Source organism: Musa acuminata, chromosome BXJ2-8 (genome assembly GCF_036884655.1).
Source record: "Musa acuminata AAA Group cultivar baxijiao chromosome BXJ2-8, Cavendish_Baxijiao_AAA, whole genome shotgun sequence".
NCBI lineage: Eukaryota > Viridiplantae > Streptophyta > Magnoliopsida > Zingiberales > Musaceae > Musa > Musa acuminata.
Window position 1 is genome coordinate 47,382,277 of NC_088345.1, and position 24,021 is coordinate 47,406,297.

Sequence of the window (24,021 nt, forward strand, 5' to 3'; positions counted from 1 at the left end):
ATCGAGAGTTTAAAACTTCAATCAGTAGTTTTTTAAACAGCAATCTTAATTATTGGTATCAATGTCCTAAAATGAAATCTTATCTTCATCACTTATCTTTTTCTAATAAATTTACAAAATTTTCAAAAATAAGAATAAATTTTATTTTTATTGCTTCAAAGTTCTCTTCTTATTTATGTTTAGATGACATTTTCATTTAGAATGAATAATTGTCCAATCCATTTCTTTGTTTTTACTTCTCATCCTCATAGACATACTTAGTTTGTGTAATATGAGGATGGAACAAGATAACAAATAACCACACGTATATTACATGAAGTACACATTCCAATATAGACTTATAATCTATCACACCAACAACAGGCATGACACCATAATGGAGCACAAATATGTCCACGTTTCTAAAAAACAAATTGCATGTGCTGAAAAGATCAATTACAGGATTATACAATGCATGATTTATTGTTTCAAAGTTCGACAAGCATCGCCATTGATCTGGGATGCAAAATTATTTATTATGCTAATTCAAGTTTTAGAAACTAATAAAGTTCTTCTCCTTCAGGCTCTCGATCGTTTCCTTGATGCTTGTTTCCAGAGGGATGTAGTCGAGGCCCAAGCTTTTAAACTTTTCCTTGGAGACTTTGTATACCGGCACAAAGGGCTTGTCATCTGCGCACCTGCCAACGTTATGGTCACAGCTTAGTACACCAAAAGGAGATGGTAGCCACAGAATGTACTAAAATTACATCATCCTTTTATAGAATCATTTCTTCAGCCATTAGTGACCTATGAACAAGCAATGCCAAAGACCTCGATACAATGTACATGGCAAGAAGAACAAGCTGGTCATAGCCACTAAATGAATTATATCAGAGGAAAGCTATGCCAACATTACAGAATGTTACTGACTAATTTATATGGTGCACATTATCAGATATCAATATGATCGGATGTTCAGAAGTTCTAGAACTCTTTCAGTTCAAAACAAAAGTTAAGAACTATGAACTTCGTACAGTAGAACTTAGAAGAACTCAGACGAAGATATGCTTTGAGAACCATTCTCCTTGTGTCTTGCTGTTGTTGGGTCTTATTGCTATTTCATTACTACTATGTTTTTAATTCTAGGAGAGATGGTTCTATGTATTACTTAGAATTGCACGGACGACGATAAAGAGAGTGAAAGTAAAGACAGAAGGATAATAAATAAAATAAAATAAGTAATTGCATCATCCATTGGCCTAATCTAAAGAACAGACATTATAGAAGCACACAACAATGAGACCATGCGGTATGCCTAATCTGGAACTTAGATTTTATATCCTATATACATCAAAATTGCAATTATACAAAATGCCTAATAATAAAACCATAAGCTGTCGTGTTCCAAATAAAATTATTTGAAATCAGTTATATGGATCTTTTCCTATCATTAAGTCATGTATAAGATAATAATTTTAGATGAATAAAATATCATACAAATCCTTTTTTATTATTACTACTAACATCTTCTTAAGTCATCCGCTAACCCTCTTTCCACCACAACTATTAATTAAGTCATCTTTTCAAACTATAACGTACGTGTTTACTTTGGACATGTTCATCTTAATTTGGATACTCCTCGTTTTATATTTTATCGGAAACACACCTAATTCTCTATGATTGAAGTCATTTTTTTTTATCCTCCCTAATAATTTTGTATGTTCATCTCAGTTACTAAACTTTTTTGTACATATTCTTGCCAAACAATCCAATACTCAGATTGGTAGCCACAAAACCGCCAATGCACCTACCAATTTTAATTATCTAATTTTTATTTTATAAACAATGTCTTCATCAATCTCTCCATGTTGTTCAACAATAGATCCAAGATTTTTTTTATTTTACAATAAAGGCTAAGCACCATTAAAAAATTGCAATACTATGGGAAGCATGAAACTTGAAAGAAAGATCAGTAACCACCGAGCAAACTCTTCAGATATAACGGATAGAATTTTGTCATCAATCAACAAGACTAGTAGACACAGCACTTGGATCACAAGACAATAAAAGCAACCAAAAATAGTAACTTACTTATCAGGGAGTTGAAAAGAAGGATAAAGTTCATGTATGATCTTCAAAATCTCTGAGTAATGAACAACTCTTTCGACAAGACAGTATCTTCCTGATGCTGAGGGAAGTTCAAAAGCCAGAACGTGCGCCATGGCAACATCTTGAACATTTACCCACCCAAAGGTTGCATTAGGAAAGGTGGAGGAACCTAAAGACAAAAAGAACAGATAGCCAAAGTCATAATTCTCTTATACGAACCATTTTCTAGAAAATAATTACCAAGACTTGGAAGAATCAAAACCATTCTAGGATATAGATCTCAACCAAAACATTCAACACTGCACATTGAGACAGCAGGCACTTTAAATACATTGACAGAACATGATCTTGATATGTCGTATTGTTTGGTTGCCAGAAAAATGATAAAGTCAGCATTAACAACATATTCTTCCCATCCTCGACATAGCCATCAGGCTACACTTGCCTACTCCTAAGAAATAAATATTTAATTTTAAGATTCAGTATCCAAAATCACATCATCACTATAAGTTTGTCTAACCAAAAAAAGAAAAGGCAAAAAGAAAACTTCATTAATAGTTCATACTTAGCAAGTGAAACTTTTCTCATATATTCCTCCGTATTGAACTCATCAAAAATCTGAACCTTAACAGCATTGAGCTACAACTAATATTTACAATTGGTAGTCAAATAAATATTGTATAACGCCAATGATCTTTTAAAAGATTAATAAATTGTGCACAAAGAACATAATCTCGTAACTTCAATCCTAAACATTAAATTACCCAGTCTAATTGTATTAAAATTGCATGGACAATATAGATATGAACATAATAATCACATGACTTGCTACAATCAAGTTGTCTACAATAAGCAGAGCAAACTAGCAAATGTTAACAGTGAAAATGTTGGGATGCCTCTTAAATACAGCAAACTTAATGTAAGAATTCGGTGTTGTTAAACATGAAGCTGTAACAACTAAGAACAGAATGCAGTGGAAATTGAGAAGAAATTTGAAAAAGGGATGCACTGTAATTAAATGTTGGCCATATCACAAGAATAAAGGAGGCAAACAAAATAGTTGTGATAAATCTTGATGCTAAAGCTTCAAGCTGCAAATACTCTTGCAACTTTAATCAACTAAAAGAGAAAAAACAAGATTCTTTCACAGTAGACCAAAACACTCTTTCCCTAAATACACTTGTGTTGGATCATGCCTTAGAATCACATGCATAACACCAATATATAATTCATCATGTAGACAAAATAAACAAATCAGCAATCTATAGATGTATCAAATACTCTTCTTTCTTTCCTTTTAAGAAGTGAACCAAAAGGAAGGAAAAGGATGGGATAAAAAGGAAAGGAGAGAAAGGAAGGTACATGCATCTCAAGGTATCATCTCCTATACATTGCATTGATGACCTTTGATTTGTGACAGATATATTACATATATATTCAAGAAGAATTCATAGTATAAGAATCATCAGATCTATTTGGCCAAATGAGCATATCATCATCAATTTGTACAGTTATCTGGCAGCTAGAATGGAATTATGCTAATGGTAAATGACAAACTTCAAATGATGCTAATGAGCAAACAGAAACCAAGGCCTCAATATCTAACAGAGACAGCATGAAATCACTTGATAACCAGCCATCTAGTCATTTCCAATAATATCATTTGCGATTTAGAAGTTGTCAGGATATTAGAAAACTTCATTTGAGACTGACAAATTGCAGAGTAAAAGTTCCACACTAGGATCAGATTTGAAACAAATTAAGCTTCATACCATTTATTAGGTTCAGGATTGCAGCAGAACTTGTGTTAAGTGTTGACTGCAGAAGAGGACCTGTGACCATTCCTGGATTTATCGTGACTATATCTATGCCATTCTCTTTAGAAAACTTCCAAGCAGCTTCCTCTGCCAAAGTCTTCGAGAGTACATACCATTGCTGGGGTAATATGAGAGATCTTAGAAAACATGCATAATAAAATGAAGTTGAAATATTTTATTGAAGGCATCTACAAAGAAAAAAGATTTGAGCTATAATAAACTTAAATCCAAAGAAACTAACTGATATCAAACAAATAGAAGGTGCAACAATACAGACATGGACAATATTATTTATGATAATTACAGGCGAAACATAAATATGAATAGATTAGAGATTTACTGGGAAGTTTTAAGCAGGCCATGTATTGTCACTTCACTAAACGCACCATATTGCAGAATTCAGAGTTTAATTATACTTTGAGGCAATAAGTTTGGCCAAATTAGTAAATCGTAATTCTAAAAACCTGGGTAAAATCAGTACTAGATACTATGATTTAACATCTTTTTATTTCTTTCTCATTCCCAACCGAGAGAATCCACTGCCAAGGCTGAAACAGTCTGCTTTCAGCACCACATTGACCACAACCAGAGTACTGCTATATTACACTGCTATACATAAGTATTTAGGTGTTCCTTCATGCCAGACTATCATCCAGATAGAATGGGTTTTATTAGTTGGTATTCATTATTTTCTTCTAGTGATAATTTACATGCAGGACTGATCTTATCCTACGATGCCACAATCCCTTCCAAGCTGAAAAAAAGACTACAAGGTGGTCCAATCTCTTTCAAACTAATGCCAAACCATCATCTTCACACTTGAATGGGACATAAAATCTCAGCCAGGAGAAATCAAGCATTATCTTGAAGACCAATTTAAGATTGTATAATATGACTTTCAGCCTAGCTAGCATGACCATGACAATCGGTCTTCAGTTATTATAACCCACATATAGCAGTCTTCATAACTTTAACAGTATGGTTCTCCAAAATCATCCAAGTGACTGTATATTGTATTCAGAAGGTTACTAGATAAACTTGTCTCACAACCTTCGCATAATATTGTGTATATTAACTGGTGTATTGCAAATACATGACAGAAAGGTTTTCTAAAATAAAGGAATCTTTAGGTATTAAATTAGCATTTTACAAAGGTTATGGCCATGATGTGCGGTACCTTTCAATAAAATAATATAGGGAGCACTGAAATAGAATATAGATACATTAAAACCTATGACATGATTGCAGTTGAAAAGATAATACACAAACAATAAAACTATCCAGTACGTACTGTCAGATACCTTTTGCTGCTCGCAAACCTCAGGACTTGAATACCATGTCTCATCAACAACTACATCAGGAGTTCGTGGTTTACTATTGTATGCAACAGCAGCCATTGATGATGTCACCACTACCTTTTTCACAGATGACTTCTTACAGGATGCCAAAACATTGAGTGTGCCCTTCACTGCAGGCTCAATTAACTCAGCCTAAAATGTTAGTAAATAAATCAGATAAAGCTTGATATCATTTGCAAACTTAGATCAAGAACCCCATGGTCAGATATGAGATAAAAGAGACAATGATAGACATGAAAAGCAAGCAATGTCCTCTTGATAAGCAACATCTAATAGCAGATACTCCAAAACCATTGTATCATGTTACAGAGAATCAACAACAACTATTTCTTTGGTGGAACTCTTTGTGGGTCTTATGGTTTTGCAATAACAGCTGATAGAAATAGAAAGCAATAAAATTATGAAAACAGTCCTTTCTATATGCTTTTACTGAGTTTTCAAGGCAAAAATAACCCAAAAATATTGCATTTTACATGGGGCAAGTTACTAATCACACAGTTTACAAAGAAACGAACTCATTTATGTAAAATGGATGGTGAAGGGCCATTGGATGACCCTCAAGTTCCATGCCATGACCAAACAGATTTACACTGGGATACCTTCATGCTTCGTTGCTGTTACCTAACAGACGCTGTACTGGCATTTCAACTAGATATCATCTATTAGTTATAACCTTGTTTGATAAGAAAACATAAAAAGGAAAGGGATATTCCAAAACTTTTATAACTGCCTTAATATGTAAGTGTTGCATTTAGGGACAAACTCAGAAATCAAGGTTCAAAGAGACAATGTAAGTGAATGAGCATAATTATATGTGCATAAATAATAGAGTTGTGAAATTAAAGAAACTTGTCAAAAATTAAACAATATAGTAACATTGACAGGTTGGTTTGGCAGTAGAGAACTAGAGATCATAAATGTAAACCTGTGGATTTGTGACTGCATGATAAAAAGGAGATGCAGTGTGAAAAACACCATCACAACCCTCAACCGCAGTATCATAGGACCCCTCTTCTAATAAGTTGGCTTTAAACAAAAGCAACCTCTCGGTGGCTCCCTCCAGAGCACGCAAGTGCTGAGTCTTCTTTGGATCAGCTGACAAGAATGATTTCAAAATATTGAAAAGAAGACAAAAAATTAAGATACAGAGGAAGTATACAAATATATAATCTTATATCATCAATATAATTATTATATGAAGGGTTTCAACATGATTTAAGTCATCAATATTAAAGGAAGATCAGATTACAGTCAGGGTAATTTAGGTTTCTTCCTGCAAGATATATCTAATAAACCTGGTGTTTTAGGCAAAGGCAATGGAATGTAAAGCAATAGGAAAACAGAGTAGGATCATTTGCATGCATATTTACAATAGAAGAATCTTTTAAGGAAAGAAACATCGAGCAGTAAAATATCACGTAAATCAGTTTTACATGGATTGATGCATTGAGCAGGAAAATACTGCATAACTACTACTCTTATTTATGCAAACTGTAGTCAATTGAAAAATATTAAATAAGTACAATCTTTGAAACACGCATCTAAATTTTAAGCTCATTAAACAGAAATGGTAATCATTAGCACATTCAGGATTGTTACTTCTTTTCATTTGTAATAATCGGATACTCCGCCAAAGGATGATTACCTTCAATATTATGCTCTGTTTTTTAATTTTTAAAGTTACACACACCACAAACAGAAATCATTTTGGATATACTCCAAGACGAGTTTCATATTTGCACAACTTAGTAGCAAGCAAACCTTTCATAACTTCATATTTTTCATGCCTTTTCAGTGTATCATTTTACATGGTCATAAATTCTCCCACCTGGGAAACTTTCCCAGAGAACAACTTTCAAGTGTACACATGCAATACTAGACTTGAGATTCATAATGTGCATATGTGCAAAAAAGATTCTTTCAGAGCATATAAAAAGTAACTTGTGAGGCTTAATGACCAATTTGATAATCAGGTGACAATTCAAATCATGATGCAGATGTGTGCCTCACACAAGATATAGAAACAAATATATTATTAGGTGCTAAAAAGAAATATAAAATCAAGTTTAGATAGGCAAATATCTTGTTTCAATCAGATAAGATCATATGGAATAATATTATTATTCACCCAGGAAGCTGTTTAAGTATTAAGTTACGGATAAAGGTTAATGTGATTGAATTATAGCATGGGTCATAAGTTAGAATATTTAATGATACTTGAGTTCATATGTGATTGCTTTTTCACATTTATATGGTACAAATAAGCAAACACATAGGCATATGCATTTGCATTTCTACATAATCCAGAAGTACAGCATAACCATTTATTAGGGCCACATAGGCCTTGTTCAGCACTGTCAGATGAAGATGCAGATCATGGGGTCTACATCAGACAACTTAGACTAATTTGTTGAATGATATCTAATCTTAGTTAAATAAGAATATTTACCCAAATTAGGCTTCTGCTATGATTGAAAATAATTAACTAACTCACCATGTAAATCTATTACCACAAACTAAAACAAATAACAATAACAAGTTAAACTTAATCATATAAAAAATCCATCACACATGTTGATAGCACATGCCTCTCATCATGATTTTGTTCCAAATTCCATTATCTAGCTCTCCTACTATTGCTCTAATTTACCCAAATTCCATACATAAATTAACTAAATTAGTAAGATTGGTAAAAGAATAATAACAATGTTTTTTATGAATATTAACAATTCAAAAAGTTGCTTTGACATGAACTTAAAGGTTATAAAAAGTTGGTTCGACATGAACCAAAAGGTTATAAAAGCCCATCATACAGTTGTGTGATCATAAGAGTGAACTATGGGGAACATCATAATCCTTCCTCTTGTTTATTTAGGTCATCCTCTCTCTGTCCTACATGAAAAAGGGACCAAACCTTTTTGAACTCGCTAGAGACTACCTCAACTACAGCTCAATGTGTGCATTTTTCAACTCAATCCCATTTAGCCACGTCTCGATCAGAACGCGAGCAAAATGCAAGCATGACCCTTTCATTTTACAAGTTGAGTTGGGCCCCTTAATTGGCTGACCAGTTGATACCCCTTACCAATTGAGACATAACAACAGATCAGTGGCTGATTAGAAGTGGCATGAGGTTATCGATGCTCATCCAGTGGCCGAAGCCACGACATCTCATGGGACAAAACTAGTATAAATAATATGCATGGACATAAGAATGATTCACGGCTACGAGTTCGGTCTTGGGCTTTGACGAGGTGGAAATTATGAAACCACAAGGAGGATTGAGTTTATAAAGATCGAGGAGTCTAATACTGTAACTAAAAACAACAATTTTGGCAAGTGGTTCAACTCATAAAGTTAAATAGTAATTATCGCATCGGTTGGGATCGACATAAAACCCCATGATGTCAAAAGGAGCTAAGAAGGTTAGGTTACAAGATCCAAAAACAACAACAGTGCACAAATTCTAATTCAAGAAAAGAAGATGTATACCGACTTATGTGTCACGCGACCCTAAACCCCTAACATTATCAAGAAACGGAAAGGTTTCCCTTATGCATCTGATCGGGGCCGAGACACGCAACATCCTGAATAAATAACATAGGTTTCCCACTCCTTCGTTCTTAGGATTCGAGCTCACGCAATCATCCTGTACGATTGCAAAAGGTCCGAAAACATTTAGAAGGGAAGAGATCCAAACGATCGAGAGTGTGCTAGATGAGTCGAATGTACTCTTCAGAAGAATACCGAGTTTGGCACGAACCAGGGTCACGAACGGAGGCGCGGACGGTGTAGCCGCGCTGGAGGAGGAACTTCACAAGCCACGAGGCGATGAAGCCGGACGCGCCCGTGACACACACCACCTTCCCGCCGCCGCTCATCGTGACTACAGCTCTCGCTCGGCCGGTCGCTGTTTTAGTGGAAGAGAAGGCAAATGATCGCAGTGGACCGTTCAGATGGCCGCTCATCTGCGGCATTAATAGGGCGACAGGGCGGAACGTATTTACCAGACGTGGCCAACTACATCCGCTCGCTCTAACATCACATCACTTTACGAATTACGACACGTGCGGCGCCGCATGGCATCTTGTGTCAGCAGTTGCGATATATATATATATATATATATACATACTAGAACTTCATTTAACGCTAGTATATCTCGAAAACACTTTCAATGTTATATGGTACATATATTAAATATTTTTTTAATATATTTCCAGTATAAAATTATAGGATGATGGAGGAGGCAGACTGATTTGAGTAGATAAATAGAAGGCAACAGAGCTATTGATGTGTTCTAAGCTCTTAATTAGGTAGTGGAAATATCTTTTTCATTTATTATGATAGCAAACGCAGAATTGTAGGGTAAAACAAAGTTGTTTTGCTAGTTGGAATATATGTCTTATGAGCTATTATGAGAATTCAACATTAGAATTGTACATTATGTGTGACACTAATCTTTCCCAACCCGTAGCTTTTTATATAATTATCTTGGAATTAAATCATCCTATTAATCATAAATAATTACTTTCCTCACTTTTATTGATAAGAGTAACGAAAAGAAAGTCTAAAGTTGAAACCACCAATCAATAGTACAATCATCTATAACAGGAAGAGTCGCCAGTCCCACACCCCACTAATCAAAGGGGTAGCTTTATTTCTTCAACATATGTCGAGGAATTATATCAGCTCTCATTAATGTGTGTCTAATTCTGATGCAGATCACAATGGTCTCTCGGATAGATCAGCTTTTGATACCTCAGCGTACATGTCAGCTATTGCCTTTGCAAAATATGCCTTGGCTTGAGGTCTCTTGATCTGGGAAGGATGAATCTTCATATTAGAACCTTGTCCATGCAAATTTAAATAGATGAACAGGAATAAAGAACTTGCCTTGAATGTTGGGGTGAGTAGACCATTTTCTAATGAAAATGGTTCCAGAACTAAGGTGACAGCTTTCACAAATTCAAAACCCCGCAGCTGGAAGCACACACATGGAGATTTAAGTTTTAGGGGTATTTGGCATCCAGAAATACTAATCCAGTCACCAAAGGTCAAGATTTTTACCTGAGCCTGCTTTCCTAGAGCATCCATATCTTCAAGGACTGCAGCCCTTGCCCGTCGATCAGCACAAAGATGTCCTAAATCTTCATACTGAAGAAACAAAGATTAGATCTTGTAAAAATTCATATAATTTTCTTTTCAAGAACGTTAACAGAAAAGTCAAAAGTAGAGGTCATTCAAATGCACAACCAATGATGAGGTATCTTGCAGAATATATTGATTTCCACATAAAGAATATAGTTCAAGTGGCAATTCTATAATGCTGGATACAAGATTTTAGATACCAGTTCAATATTGGTTTCCACAACTTGTTGGACAAGTCTGACACCTGTGTACAGGCAGTACATCAATATATACCATCCAGTGTCACTCAATAATTAATAAAAAGTTAGATACCAGCCGGTGTCGAACCACAAAAACAATCTTTCTACTTGTAGAGGCAAAAGTTATGTACATTGCACATTCCCAACATTGGCGGAAGTCTCGTATACTGGGCCACATTTTTTTAGATCCCAAGTCAATGACTGCTTGTCTTGCAATAGCCAATTATAAACTGTACAAAGTTCTAGGATAGGATAACAATCCAATCTCCAAGAGAAAAGGTACGTGTAGAATGTCCTAAACTTCTGAAGGGACATTTTACAATAGTGATGGTGCAAGCCAAAGCTCATTCATTATCTAAATAGGTACACATGTTTAAAAGCATATGTGAATCTCAGCTTCTACCAAAGTGTTTCATGGAATGCTCATGGACTTTGATTTTCAAGATCTTTGACAGACCAGCACATGGTCACCAAGCATCAACCTAATTTAGGTGTTTTGGTCTAATTTGTATGGCAACCTGCCAAGTCCAACTGGTCCTGAGTACAATTGTCCAAAACATTCTAAAATGTTGAACATGATTTTGAGAGTCTTCATGTGGATTTAGGTTATTGATGCAACCATGAGATGAGTCGATAAAAATAGAAATGAGATGTGAGTAGCCATAGAAGAATATGGTCACCAGCCAAATATTAAGTCCATCCTGATGTATTATATGCTCCGCTGACTGGCTGGAACATATGATGGATTGAAAAAAATTGTCCTTGGGCATGTGGCTCATATAGCCGTAAAACAAGTTCTATAAGCAAGCAGGAAAAATTAAAGTTTCCGCATGTATAGAAAGCAAAAGCAAGTCAAATGCAAATCAACCTTTATTCCTTCAGATGTAGCCCAAGCCTTCAATATGTCTTGATCAACTGAAACTATTGCAACTAGACAGGAGTTTAAGCTATCGCCTGCCAAAAAATAAGATGCTCACTGTTTAGATACATCATAAGTTGATCGCTACCTACTTGTAGTCAGCATAATTACCATAAACAAAGCACTGGGAAACAAACTTGCACTTGGCATATACGTTCTCTATCTTTTCAGGAGCTATGTACTCGCCTTGGGCCAGCTTAAAAATGTTCTTTTTCCTATCATTTTTCGTAAACCATAGGCATCAGATATTGTAATTATGTACATCAAATTTATAGTAGAAACCAAGTAAAAAACTACATTTTGTTCATAGAAATAAGAGCACAAGGACATTGTAAGCAATTATACACAAATTTTTTAAATTAGATGCTACAAAACAAAGATCACATAAGCAAGGATGTCAGAATTGTTCATTACGCAAAGATATGGAGCCTCCAGTGTCTAAAATCAGAATTCTTTCATACATAATATTGGCACAAATTGGGCATGAAGCTCATGCTGATTGTTTTAATCCCTGTAACCAACAAAGGGTGAAAATGCACACTGTAGATACAGCATAATGCCCCATGCAGGTATCTGCTAGTTGACGTGTGATCCACAAGAGAATTACAACCAACATCAGATAACCTTCCCCTGAAACATTTCACAATGGAGTAATGTTATTGTCTTTATCAGTCACCATGATCATATTATCTCCAGAAAGTTGGGACATTATGGCTCTTGTTGTACCAAGATCATACCATCCTTTAACAAAAGCTCAGCTCCTCTTTTTGTGATTGAATTTTCAGTTTGATGGTGCACTCATATTTCAGTTCCATTCTTTGTTTTGGCAGGAGGTAAGAACCCTCCCCAGATCCTGCATTAGCGGGAGCCTCATGCACTAGGTATGTCTTTTTTACTATATTTTCACAAGTGCACCGCTTTTTCTAAAATAAAGCCCGAGGAAACAACACTTATCACACCATAAATTCAAACATTAGTAACTTTGTGTCAGAACCATTTAGAAACATTTTAGCCTGCACATGATCATAAAATTTTGTACAAGCTAATTGGTTTTCCTTTCACGGGTGACAGATAATGGAAGAACAGAAACTAGAAAATTGTTATATTTTAAAAAGAACAATTAATAAAAACTTTGTTATTGTTACTACATGAATTTGGTATTCCAATTACCTGTCTATGATTTTTAAACGCCCTCCAGGAAACCACAATCCTATGTCTCCGGTATGAAGCCACCCATCCTCGTCCATTACCTCCCTCCTGTCCAATTAATTGTGGTTTCAGTGAATTTAGGCTTTCTTAATATAGAGTAGCAAAAATATGAAGCAACAAGCCGATCTAATTACGTCTGCACTTCATCCTTGTAATAGCCTTGAAACACTATTGGACCTCTTACGCAAATTTCTCCACGTGGATAAGGCTGGTCATCCGACGTGTAGTTCATTTCAGGAACATCAACAAGCTTGATCTCTGTCAAAGAACGATCTCCAGTATGAAAAGGATCCAATAAATACTACAAAAAGAGTTGGGACTTCAAACAATAGTACACAATGGAACTCTCATTTCTCACAAAAAGATTCTGAAGCTTCTCATATTGGTGCCAGGATAAAACCAAAATAAAGTAATTATGGAAGCAAAACAAACAAAAACAACAAAATTGACAGAGAAATAGAGAGATGATAACAAGCTAGAGCTGAATTAGCATCCATATTACTCAAAGCTAGAGCTGATAACAAGCTATAACCTTTCCAGGATTAGAGTAATTCTGAAGTGGGGCTCAGTGCATTACCCAAGGCTAGAAAATTCATGTTACTCAATAGCTAAACTATGAGGGTCATCAATAGTTTTACAATACAAACCAATATACATGAGAAATTACTTATACATAGGATTAAGAATTTGGATTGATAACATTAGGTAGAGAGCGGAATAAGAATATAGAGACAAATCCAAAATAGAGTGAGAAGAGACGAAAATTGCAGATGAAACCAGATTGTTGACTAAAGAGAATAACAACAATAGCATTGCTTCCATTAGTAACCAGAGTGAAGCCTGCTACAGCATATTGCAAGAAGTAGGAAAAGACATGTAAAAGATTTGCAAGCATAACATATTATGTTAGGTGCAGTTTGCTAGTTTAGCTAGAGGAAATATCAGGTCTTTTTCCAAACCATAAAATTTAAGCTTACCACAAGCAGGATTCGGAGAGCCAACATGACCAGTTAAATTATCACCCTCATCCATACAACTTATGACACAAGCTGTCTCCGTCATCCCATAACCTTCAAAAACTTGACCGCCAAAGCATCTAGATCATTGATACTTGTTAGCGATGAACAATAAGCAAATATAACAGCACCAAACAGTTGCACTTATGCTTTTAAGGAAACTTCCTTACATTCTTAAAAAATCCATTACATCTGCTGACAATGGAGAGGCACCTGAAGTCATCATTCGTACACGACCTCCAAGCTTTTCTCTTATTTTGTTGAATACTAGTCTATCCCACATTGGTGATGGATTCTTTCCTGGGAGGATACAATATAATTATAATTGATACAAAATCTGTAAGGATCTCAAATAGGAATATCAACAAACAATTACTAAATGAAAAGTAACTAATGCCACACAATAATATTGATGCCATTCCATATTTCTTTTTCGTATATCAGCTGCATCTTGATTTTTGAACTTTTCTATGTTTCTTTTATTATAGTTGTCTATTTCATACCCTAATTCTTCTGTTCTTCCTTTTTATTCCTCACACTGTTTAGCAAACAATACCAGCAAACAGTTATCTTCTACATGAATTAGCAAAACTAATCATATAAGAAGCCAAAATTGTGGTAAGGAATCACCTATATCCGACCCCAATATAGATTGTACTTGAACTTGCAACATATTAACTCAAATTCAGATGAAATAATGTTGCACATCTGTTCATTGATAGCTCTTCTAGTGTGTATGTGCTATAACATCATGGATGACCTTGGCACGTGTTATCTAGCGATACAGATGGCTGTCAGATATGACAAACATTTGTAGTTTAGGCAATGTCCTACCGTTAATGAGAACTATCAGCAATGGTCTACAAAAACAAAAATCAAAACAAACAAGTGACTATTGCACACTGTTGCATTAATAGCTCTGCTAGTGTGTTACAGCTCTACTAGAGTCTACACTATTAAGATAAACTTAATAAGTGTTACTGTTATCTAACAACACAAATGAGTAACAAAAATGGCAATATTTAAGAACCTCTGGGAAAAAAAACCCAAATATCCATTAGATTTTAATATAGAACATAAAAATATTGGCAAAGTTTTACAAAAAGAACAATGATAATAAAGAAGTGACCTTTCAACTTCACGAGTCACTAGGACTAGCAAAAGGTGAAAAAATTAGGAAGCAGTCACTGGCTAAGGGGAAAATTGCAGAAACCTTCTTTCTCCTTTCTTTTCTTTTTCGACCTATGGCCTCTATACTTTAAATGCAGAAAGAACCTACTTTTATTTGATAGCTTTTTTTATGATAATTTATCAATAGCTGTTAATTCTTTCAGCAACTATCCACCACTTTTGGTTATTATGATTCTTTTGGTAATCCTGTATCTTCTTGTGCTTGGATCAGTTTTGTTGAGATAATACATATAGATATGTGCAGTAATGAAGATGGGCCAACACGATGGAAGCAGGAACTCATGTCCCAAACAACGCATGCATGGTTTAATGTTTCACGTGGACTGATACGTACCTGTTCAGGCTTCAACTGAAATGCAGACCATTCAATTTCTGGTGGTCCACATGTGGTACAAAACTTACCACCTAGTCCAAGTTCGGTATGGACCTGGACCCCGTAAGCCCGGTTCTCATTACTTTTAAATCTTTTAATCATAATACCACTCTCTCTCTCTCTCTCTCTCTCTCTCTCTCTCGTGCAATTCCTCTTCTCTCACCACCCCTGGCCCATCCGATGCTCCTCCCTCCTCCACTTACTCTTCCCTCCTTACCACCCCCACCACCCCCCGCCCCCGCCACCACCCCCCCCAAAAAAAAATAAAAAAAAACAAAACAAGTCTTCGAACCGCAGTAAGGCACCGTATATCAGTATGCCGACACGGACCGAAATGTAGAACCTTGACTCCTTGAGCACACATAATTTTTTCAATCTACATATTGCTTCACTTATCAGTATTTGTTTCTAACATCTAATGCAATTTTTTACCATTTGCTATTGCTTGCATCTTGGCATTGTAGGCAGCATTGAATAACCTCTCCCTCAGGCCACCAGTTGTCTTCACAGCATTCATAACACTGAAATGAAATGTCACAAATAACTCATTAATTTTTCTACAAAGATAACAGCACATTAAATTATTCTTTTTGGAAAATACACAACATTGTATTACCCAGCATATATTCTGTTGTATAATCGAGGAACACTAGAAAATAAGGTGGGCCTTAGAGTTGCCATATCATCCATTAGCTTTAAATTATCCTGGAAAAAAAATCCATCACAATTCGTCTACAAAAAGAATGTGTTCATGGAAATGTAACCCTTTGTATCGTATTAAAATAATTGCATGTTTAAAAATCTAAAGTATCATTAGTTAAACCATAATGGTGATTTGACTGAATAAATAGTAACATGAAAAATTGAGTAAAATCTGCTGCAGCAGATGCAACTCAAGCTTTCAAAAGTAACACCATCTTTTATAATGTTATTCCACATACCTGGCTCTTAGGTTATCCTAGCATCCTAACTTTCAATATGAAAATAGAATAATCTTACTGCCAATGTCAAAGTTCAGCATGTAGTTCTGATGCAACCAGTTGCAATATCTTTCTAATGTAGAACACTTAAGAAACCAGACGAAGGCATGATTATTTGTTTTCCTCAGACACAAGGGAGGCATGCAACAGAATGTGATTTGAGATTTGAGAAGGTTTAAGAAAAGTCCTGGAGATGAAGTGAAGAAAGCACTGGAGGTAGTCCTACAATAGAATCTACAATCCTAAAGAAAATTCCCAGAAATAACAGGGGCACATCCATGTTGTCTACAGTTATCAGAGAGCAGGTGACATGGATAGCTACAAACTCAAGTGATCATTTTTATTCTCCCAGAGGTTTCATTGACAAACAATACCAAACATATCTCATGGCAGGTTATTAAAGAACATCTCCAATATTTCTAATTTAGTTTCCCAGATTAGTCAAGAAGAAGAAAAAGGAAGTAAACAAGGAAAAATTGAAGAAACTAAAATTTGAATTTAATTGAAGATTTCAACTCTACAAAGAAGTTTCATCACTTCATCAATCAAATCTATCATAAAAAAGAAAGATCATTTTCCAAATCAATTATGCATGTTATCATCTTTGAATAAGAAAAAAGTGATTGATTTGACATGACATAATTATATCTTTATCTTTTTTTTGTACTAAGGGAGTCCATAAAAGAGGAGAAGGGTATCATAATTGAATGTCAAAAAATGATAGAATAAATTGAAGTACTTTTATCACATGTGTGAATAGTGTGAGGCCACAATCTGATTCCACCGCCCACGAGTGAGAAAGTTGGAAGGTATGAGTTAATCTTTGAGCCTAAACAAGTATGCCGATTGTCTTTTTTTCTATTATCTCTCGCTTCCTCTATCTTTCCCTTCTATTCTCACATTAAAAACAATTCCTCCACTGATCACAAACATGTTGTAGTTAAATTTGGTATTAGAGTTATCCTACATCAATAATAGTATAACTGGATTAATTTCCGGTTAATGCTTCACACCAAACAAGTTTTGTTCAGTTTGAATATATCTTTAAGACCAAACTGGCCAAAACCATCTGCACTCTGAGAGAAGGCACATGAACTACTGACCATATAGCAACATGCTAAATCATGTAAAGACTCGAAATGTATTTGATACATCCTGGTGGTTGCTACAGAATATTATGCACTTTGTATCATGACATTATTCCATTTGCATGATACTGCAACATTGAACAATATGATTGATACAGAAATCCTTGATAAAAGGACAGTTGCTACAGTCTTGTCAATAAAAAAACAAGCTTCAACTCTATCGAAAGGGGGAAGTAGAACTTGAATGAACATAATAAATTTGACCAGTAAAGAAATATGTCTGCTGATTCAGCCTTGGACCGGTGGATACCACTCAGTACGTGTCAGTTTGGACCAAATATTAAACCATGACAAGAATTTAAATCTCAATCAGATAACAGTTTTCGTAATTTACCAAACCGATACAATACCAGTATAATAGACAGTATACCGATCTATACCACCTGGTATCAGTTAAAGGTATGATTAAAAAATAATAAGACAATAGTATAATTCAATACTGGTCCTTGGTCAAACTGGTAAATTCTGGTATTTGAAACCATAGTTTCCAAAATCCACACTAGTAACTTGTCAACAGTTTTTAATCTCCATTTAATGTTGCTTGCCTCAAGCAATGATTGTAAACCACATAGCCCAAGAATTATTACCGAACAGCTGGATAGTTTCACATTGATCATGACTGCAGGATAGTTTCACATTGCCTTGAGGTTGACTCAAGTCAGTTTGAAACCTGACGGGCCAAGTTTTTGTAGAAAGAATGAGTCCTAATCTGCTGCTTACAGCTTTGTATTAATTGCTAATTAGGTTTTATAATCATTTATCTAAAAATTGGTTGATCATGGTTTTGTCCATAGTTGTATCACTACTAAGCAGACAGTAGCCTAACTTAAATCAAAAGACAGGAACCTCTTAGTATCCAGAACCGTTTAATTTAAAGAAATAAAATTATGAAGTTCTTACCCCCTGGTAGAAACCAACAGCAACACCAAAATACACCAAGGAAATTTGGTTAACACGCTCATAGATGTGGGCCAAAGGTAGATATGATATATAACTGCAAGAAGGAAACTGAGAATATCTGAGACATGCCATGATTAACAACAGCAAAGGCAAATAAGAACCAATAAAACAATATAAGAATCACTAACACATCTGAAGGGTAGAACTTGATATTTATGCTAGTTCCAACAGAATTTGCAATTAAGCTTTTATGAGTAAGTACAGCTCCCTGTGGAACAAAGCTCATCCATAATTAATCAAATAACAGATACGGAAAGAACACTGCAACAAAAATTGAGCTGCTCTGAAACAGCTTTCATTTGGTCACACTGAAATTCTTCAGTACCTTGGGTGTGCCGGTAGTACCGCTGGTATAGCAAATAGTTGCAACATCTTCAGGTTTTGGTGGGCAAAATGGCTGCAGGTTACTATGCCCCTAAATTGCAAAGGAAGGCCCAATTTGGAAAAGGCAATAAATGTAAACAATAAAATATTAGAATAAGCCAGAGAACTTATGTTTCATGGAAAAACAAAATGGTCTGGACTTTGGATTAACTGATCAAAATTATATATGTAATATAGAGGCAAAGCAAAACACCTGAGTACAACATCAGGGCCATTCTTATAACACAGACCCATTTGTCAAAAACATGTATGGTTTAGAAAGAAATGAATGTCCAAAACAAGAACATCAATCAAGCACCGTCTGGTGAGGGTAAACCAAGAAAGCCTCTAGCAAACTTATGAAAATTTAAGCAAAATGCATTATGGATGAGAGAGGATGCTAATATTTCACACTTTATACCCCTTTTACAATGATGGGAAAATACTTCGACGAGCATCATTCATTGTCATACTTTTCCTATATCATCTCTTCCAACCTCTACTGCAGGCTCCCATGAATAATAGGATCAAGCAGAACTGTGATGACAATAAAAAGACCAATCTCTCATGAAATACCATGCAGCAAATGTATATTATGCACTCCATTAATTTCCATATTGAGAATGTGAACCTGAACTAACAAGCCCATAAAATTGTTATGAAAGTTGGATAATGATGATGTGTCGGTTTGGAAATTTCTGACTTGATAGACCTAGCACGGTCACTTAGTTGTAAGCATTTTGCACTGTCATTTACGAATAAGGTACCATTCAACAGCAAAAAGCTGCAAAGGGAAGACTTCGTTATCACAATTGCAGACAAGCTAAGATACTTCAGGTAACATATTTTGTATGCAAAAAGTGCATTGCTCCCAAAAATAAAAAAAACTCAGAAATCTCCAATTAAGACCAAAAAACTTGGGAAATCCACATGTCTAATCATACAGGAAAGGACTTTTTTGGAGTAAAACTGTAAAAGAACCCTATTCACTTTATCTTTAAGCCCTCATCAAGTAAAAGACATAATCCTATAATCATGTCCTCTTTCAAGTCATGTGCAAATTATTCATGAATGTTCTCCGAATACATTTTCATAACTTACTTCACTAAGTAGTTTTGAGTAAGTAACAATCTCCACTCCAGTTCTTGAAGCAACGGATGGCATCTTTTCATCTATACCACCAACAACCTGTTATGAAAAGAAAATGCAAATAAGAAAATTCTAGAGAGAGCTCCTCATAATAACAACAAAAAATAATAACCATTTTAGATATAAGTCATCTTACCACTATCAAACGAACAGATGGAATCTGAGATAAGAAGCTTAGTAGCTGAAAAACCAAGTGAGAATAATAAGAAAGTTGCATAAAAGACCAGATTAAATACATTATAGGTGGAAAATTAAAAAAAAAAAGTTAAAATGGTAATGGATAATCCTCTCACAGACAGTTCAAAACTAATAGTTATATAATATAAATAAAATAAAGTACTTCAAAAGCTACAATAACAGAATAAGTAACTTTTTTGGCATAATCAAATACTAAAGATTCAGCACCAACCTAAAAAAAGATGATATTATAAAAGCAACACTCAGGAGAAAATATATGATACTTGCACCTTTAGAAGAGTGTCTATGATATAAGGGTGCAAAGGGAGCACCTATGAAATTTTACCTTAATAAAAGAGCAAATGTGTCTTGTTTAATGTGCTAAAGCATGCATTAAATACAAGATCAAATAACTCAGAAAAGGCTCAAGAATGAAGCTTACAATGCTCAGTGTTTGGGGTACACAAAAAATGACCTCAATGGATGCATGATTTACTATATACTGTACAGCATCTGGTCCTGCAAAAAATGTTAGTGCCTTCTATTATTAACAAGCAAAATAATATGAAAACAACCTTTTTTAAAATTAAGAAAACAACCTTACCAACTAGTGAATTAGAGCATACCTAAAGTGTCATATAGAGGCACAGATATGTAGGAGTATGCTGAGCAGGCATGGTCCACAATGATCCACTCTGGTCTATTTATAAAATAGAGTCCAACACATGCAGCCTGCAACAAGTAGCATATTAAAGTATTTATTTCAAAGGACAAAAAAGGAGAGAGATTAATTAGTTATTATATTGAAATTTATTTAATGGTTTGGCATGGATACAGCTACCAGTCAATCAACTTATGATGCGAGAGTGGTACCTGGTAGTGAATGGATTATAACAACAAATTACTCCCAGTCATTCAAGTTATCTATTTGGAATCTTTGCAAATCATCTAGCTACCCTCAGAACTCACAAGGGACCATGTTTTCCTCATAATGATTCCAAGAAAGTGTTCTTTAGTTTCCCTTTGCATCTCGCAGGACCTCTCATATGAAGTGACTCACCTTTTCCTAACTGATGCATCCAAAACTTGAGTAGAAGATACTCATAATCAAGGTTTAAAATTTCATTGTGAATGCATAGATTACTTGAGTAGAAGATAATCATAATAAAGGCCGAAAATTTCATTTTGGTTCTGATGCTAGAACATGGTTGGACTGGTCCGCGACCAATGCAAACAAATAACAATGCAATTCCTAAAAACCTAAAAGAATACACATGGGCATTGTGCCACAGTACCAGCATATCAGCACCTGATTGAACTAGTGTGATATCATTAGTACTTCGGGAAGTTCCAAAATGCAGGATACCCGAATCTAATTAACTTACTGTGCGTATTCCGTGATATACAAGGCCAGATCCTATTGCTGACCTGGAGGTACCAGCTTCACCATAGGTCATCCATTTGTACCTATAACATGTAAGATTACGCAACATCAGATATCAAAAAATCCATAGAAAATGACATAATAAGCATCCCAGAGGCCAAAATATTAGAAAAGTCTTACTCTCCAACCGTTCCATCCACACGAATCCTTGTTCCCAAGTATCTGTAATCTCGAAAAGTCTCGACAGCATGTCTAATCATTGTCCACAGTAAAAATGATTTCACAAAAATAGTAAGCATGTATAAACGAGGATGAAAGAGCATGCAATAAAGCATACATATAAACGATAATATTTGGACAAGAAATAAATGATCCTAATGTAATACATAAAGAACACAAATTTTGAGGATTATTTTGGTACATCTGGTATGATAATTAGCAAAATACATAGCATTTTTGTTTTTTCAAAAAGCTCGAGTATATCTTAGTGAAAAAAGGAATATTGGAGATACTGACTCAAAATTGTCATGCAGTGTTCCAATATCAGGATGCTGTGGATATCTAGAGACTAGCTTCAGTGGTGATTGTGCAGATCTGCCAGGATAAGATAAATATTAGATGAACCATGGAATGATCAATGATACCAATATAAATTCTACCTGTACACATTCCATTTCCCAGTTTGCAACTTCTCAGGAAGAACAACACTGTAGCCCTGTGCTGCATGATGTGAAAACTTAAGATCCACTCTTTATTAAGAAATATATACTTAAACATGAGAAACTAATCGACAAAAAAAGAGAAACTAGCAATTCTGGGTCTATCAAAGAAGAGATGTCATAAGTGTTGTAGTAGATGATGTCTTGGAATAGTCAAACAAAATAAAGAAATAAAAACATTGTCTTCTGGACATACAATTGAATTGCAAACTAAACCATGTGTAAGCAAAAGACAAATAAGAAATACCTAATAAATCTAGTGAAGGAGTTCTTCTAGGGAGAATATTCTTTTTGTCCTTGTCATGTTGCCATGCTTTTGGATAGATGGCTCGAATTTAATTGAATATGAAAAAAGCACATATGTCATTACCACAAAACTGTAATCATAGATGATATAGACACATCAAAATGGCATTGCATGGATCTTTGAAAATTGCAAATAATTCTCTTTTAACATGAAAGTACTATGTTTGTGACCAAAAACTGAGTTGAAAAAGGCAAAAGAAAAATTACATAATATGAGGATCTAATGCTGACTTAAGTAAATCAGATGATATGATCCAAGTAAATCAGATGATTTAAGTAAATCAGAAGTTCAATTTTAGGGTACAAATCAGTGGACAGTGGAAGGATGAGCCTCACGATGAGAGAATAGATAAGCCCTTAAGTTATATAGACAGCAAATGGATCGTGGAGAGAATAGATAAGCCCTTAAGGTATATAGACAGAGAATGGATCGAGTAAAATGCTTCCATAATGAACAATCGTGGATGCCTTGGATTAAAAATTCACAAAATAAAAACCCTGACTGCACGAGAAATATAAGATACACCCTGTCGGACGGATCCTGCTTGATGATGTGGGAATTAGCGAGACTGATCTCCCACCCCAACGAACGATTTCAATGCAACGCAATTCAAGATAATAGCACGTGATGCACCAAATACTGAGAGGCAATCTGGAATGCCTATGAATCACGAACCAAATTTCGTGACATCAAATAACTGTAGCATATACGAACAGAACAAATAAAAATCCCCACTTTGTATTATCCACCTAGAATATACTCAAAAAGGCAGCGCCGAGCAGAGATTCGACGATGTGGAAGATCACTTGTTAGCAGTTTTATTCGACAAAGCCCCTTTTCCATCCCTTCACGATCCGATCATACATCGACAGAACCATCCAATCCAACGACGGAGAAGAAAGGGAGGTAAAGAATAAGAAGAACCCATTCCGATTCAATGGGTTTCCCAAAAAAGGAACGCAAGAAAAGCCGAAAAAGACGAGTACCGAGCGCGAACTCGCCGGCGGTTGGATTGGCGATGAGACGAGCGTTCGGATCGCGGTCGCTGGAGGCGAGGAGATGGCCAGCGATGGCTCGGAGACGACGTTGGGGAGCGGAATCCATCTCCAGGTTTGTTCGTCTTTGCCCTTCCTGTCTTCCTCTCACGACTCGATCTCGCGACACATTAAAATAACGATGGAATGCAATACAGCGCCGGAGATATTTTATTATTTAGATAGGACGGCTTCTCTTGCGCAGACGTCTAGTATTCGTGTCACCATCATCCGCACGCCATATCCGAACACTTTCCATGACGGCCTTTCTTCGGCAGGTTTCCTCACTTTTTACCATATCTTGATGCAGCAAGTGTTTCCACCGGGACAACATGCTTGGAATTAGATCTGTGGTTTTTTATTTTAAATAAATTTGATCAGTCTAAGAATCTAAAATTTTCTTTATGAAAGTATTATTAAATATTTTTATTTAAAAAATTAT

The 24,021-nt window shown here is 35.3% G+C and overlaps 2 protein-coding genes across 2 annotated transcripts; both read right to left on the reverse strand.

The window, feature by feature from the left end:
* Window positions 1–377: 377 nt before the first annotated feature.
* On the reverse strand, window positions 378–9,255 carry LOC135619800 (phenylacetaldehyde reductase-like). The gene is made up of 6 exons (XM_065122149.1): window positions 9,027–9,255; window positions 6,189–6,358; window positions 5,207–5,395; window positions 3,861–4,023; window positions 2,071–2,257; window positions 378–677 (listed from the first exon to the last, which is right to left on the reverse strand). The coding sequence occupies exons 1-6, from the start codon at window positions 9,238–9,240 to the stop codon at window positions 533–535; spliced, it is 1,068 nt and encodes a 355-aa protein (XP_064978221.1). The 5' UTR covers window positions 9,241–9,255; the 3' UTR covers window positions 378–532.
* A 518-nt stretch (window positions 9,256–9,773) lies between these two features.
* On the reverse strand, window positions 9,774–23,739 carry LOC103995151 (long chain acyl-CoA synthetase 6, peroxisomal). Its single transcript, XM_009415674.3, has 23 exons — window positions 23,532–23,739; window positions 22,179–22,239; window positions 22,036–22,113; window positions 21,700–21,771; window positions 21,521–21,602; window positions 20,762–20,867; window positions 20,578–20,654; window positions 20,095–20,139; window positions 19,911–19,997; window positions 18,772–18,861; window positions 18,575–18,654; window positions 18,387–18,480; window positions 15,975–16,063; window positions 15,791–15,879; window positions 13,965–14,094; window positions 13,756–13,874; window positions 12,913–13,036; window positions 12,740–12,826; window positions 11,681–11,784; window positions 11,519–11,604; window positions 10,331–10,417; window positions 10,157–10,243; window positions 9,774–10,081 (listed from the first exon to the last, which is right to left on the reverse strand). The coding sequence occupies exons 1-23, from the start codon at window positions 23,647–23,649 to the stop codon at window positions 9,986–9,988; spliced, it is 2,088 nt and encodes a 695-aa protein (XP_009413949.2). The 5' UTR covers window positions 23,650–23,739; the 3' UTR covers window positions 9,774–9,985.
* Between the last annotated feature and the right edge of the window lie 282 nt (window positions 23,740–24,021).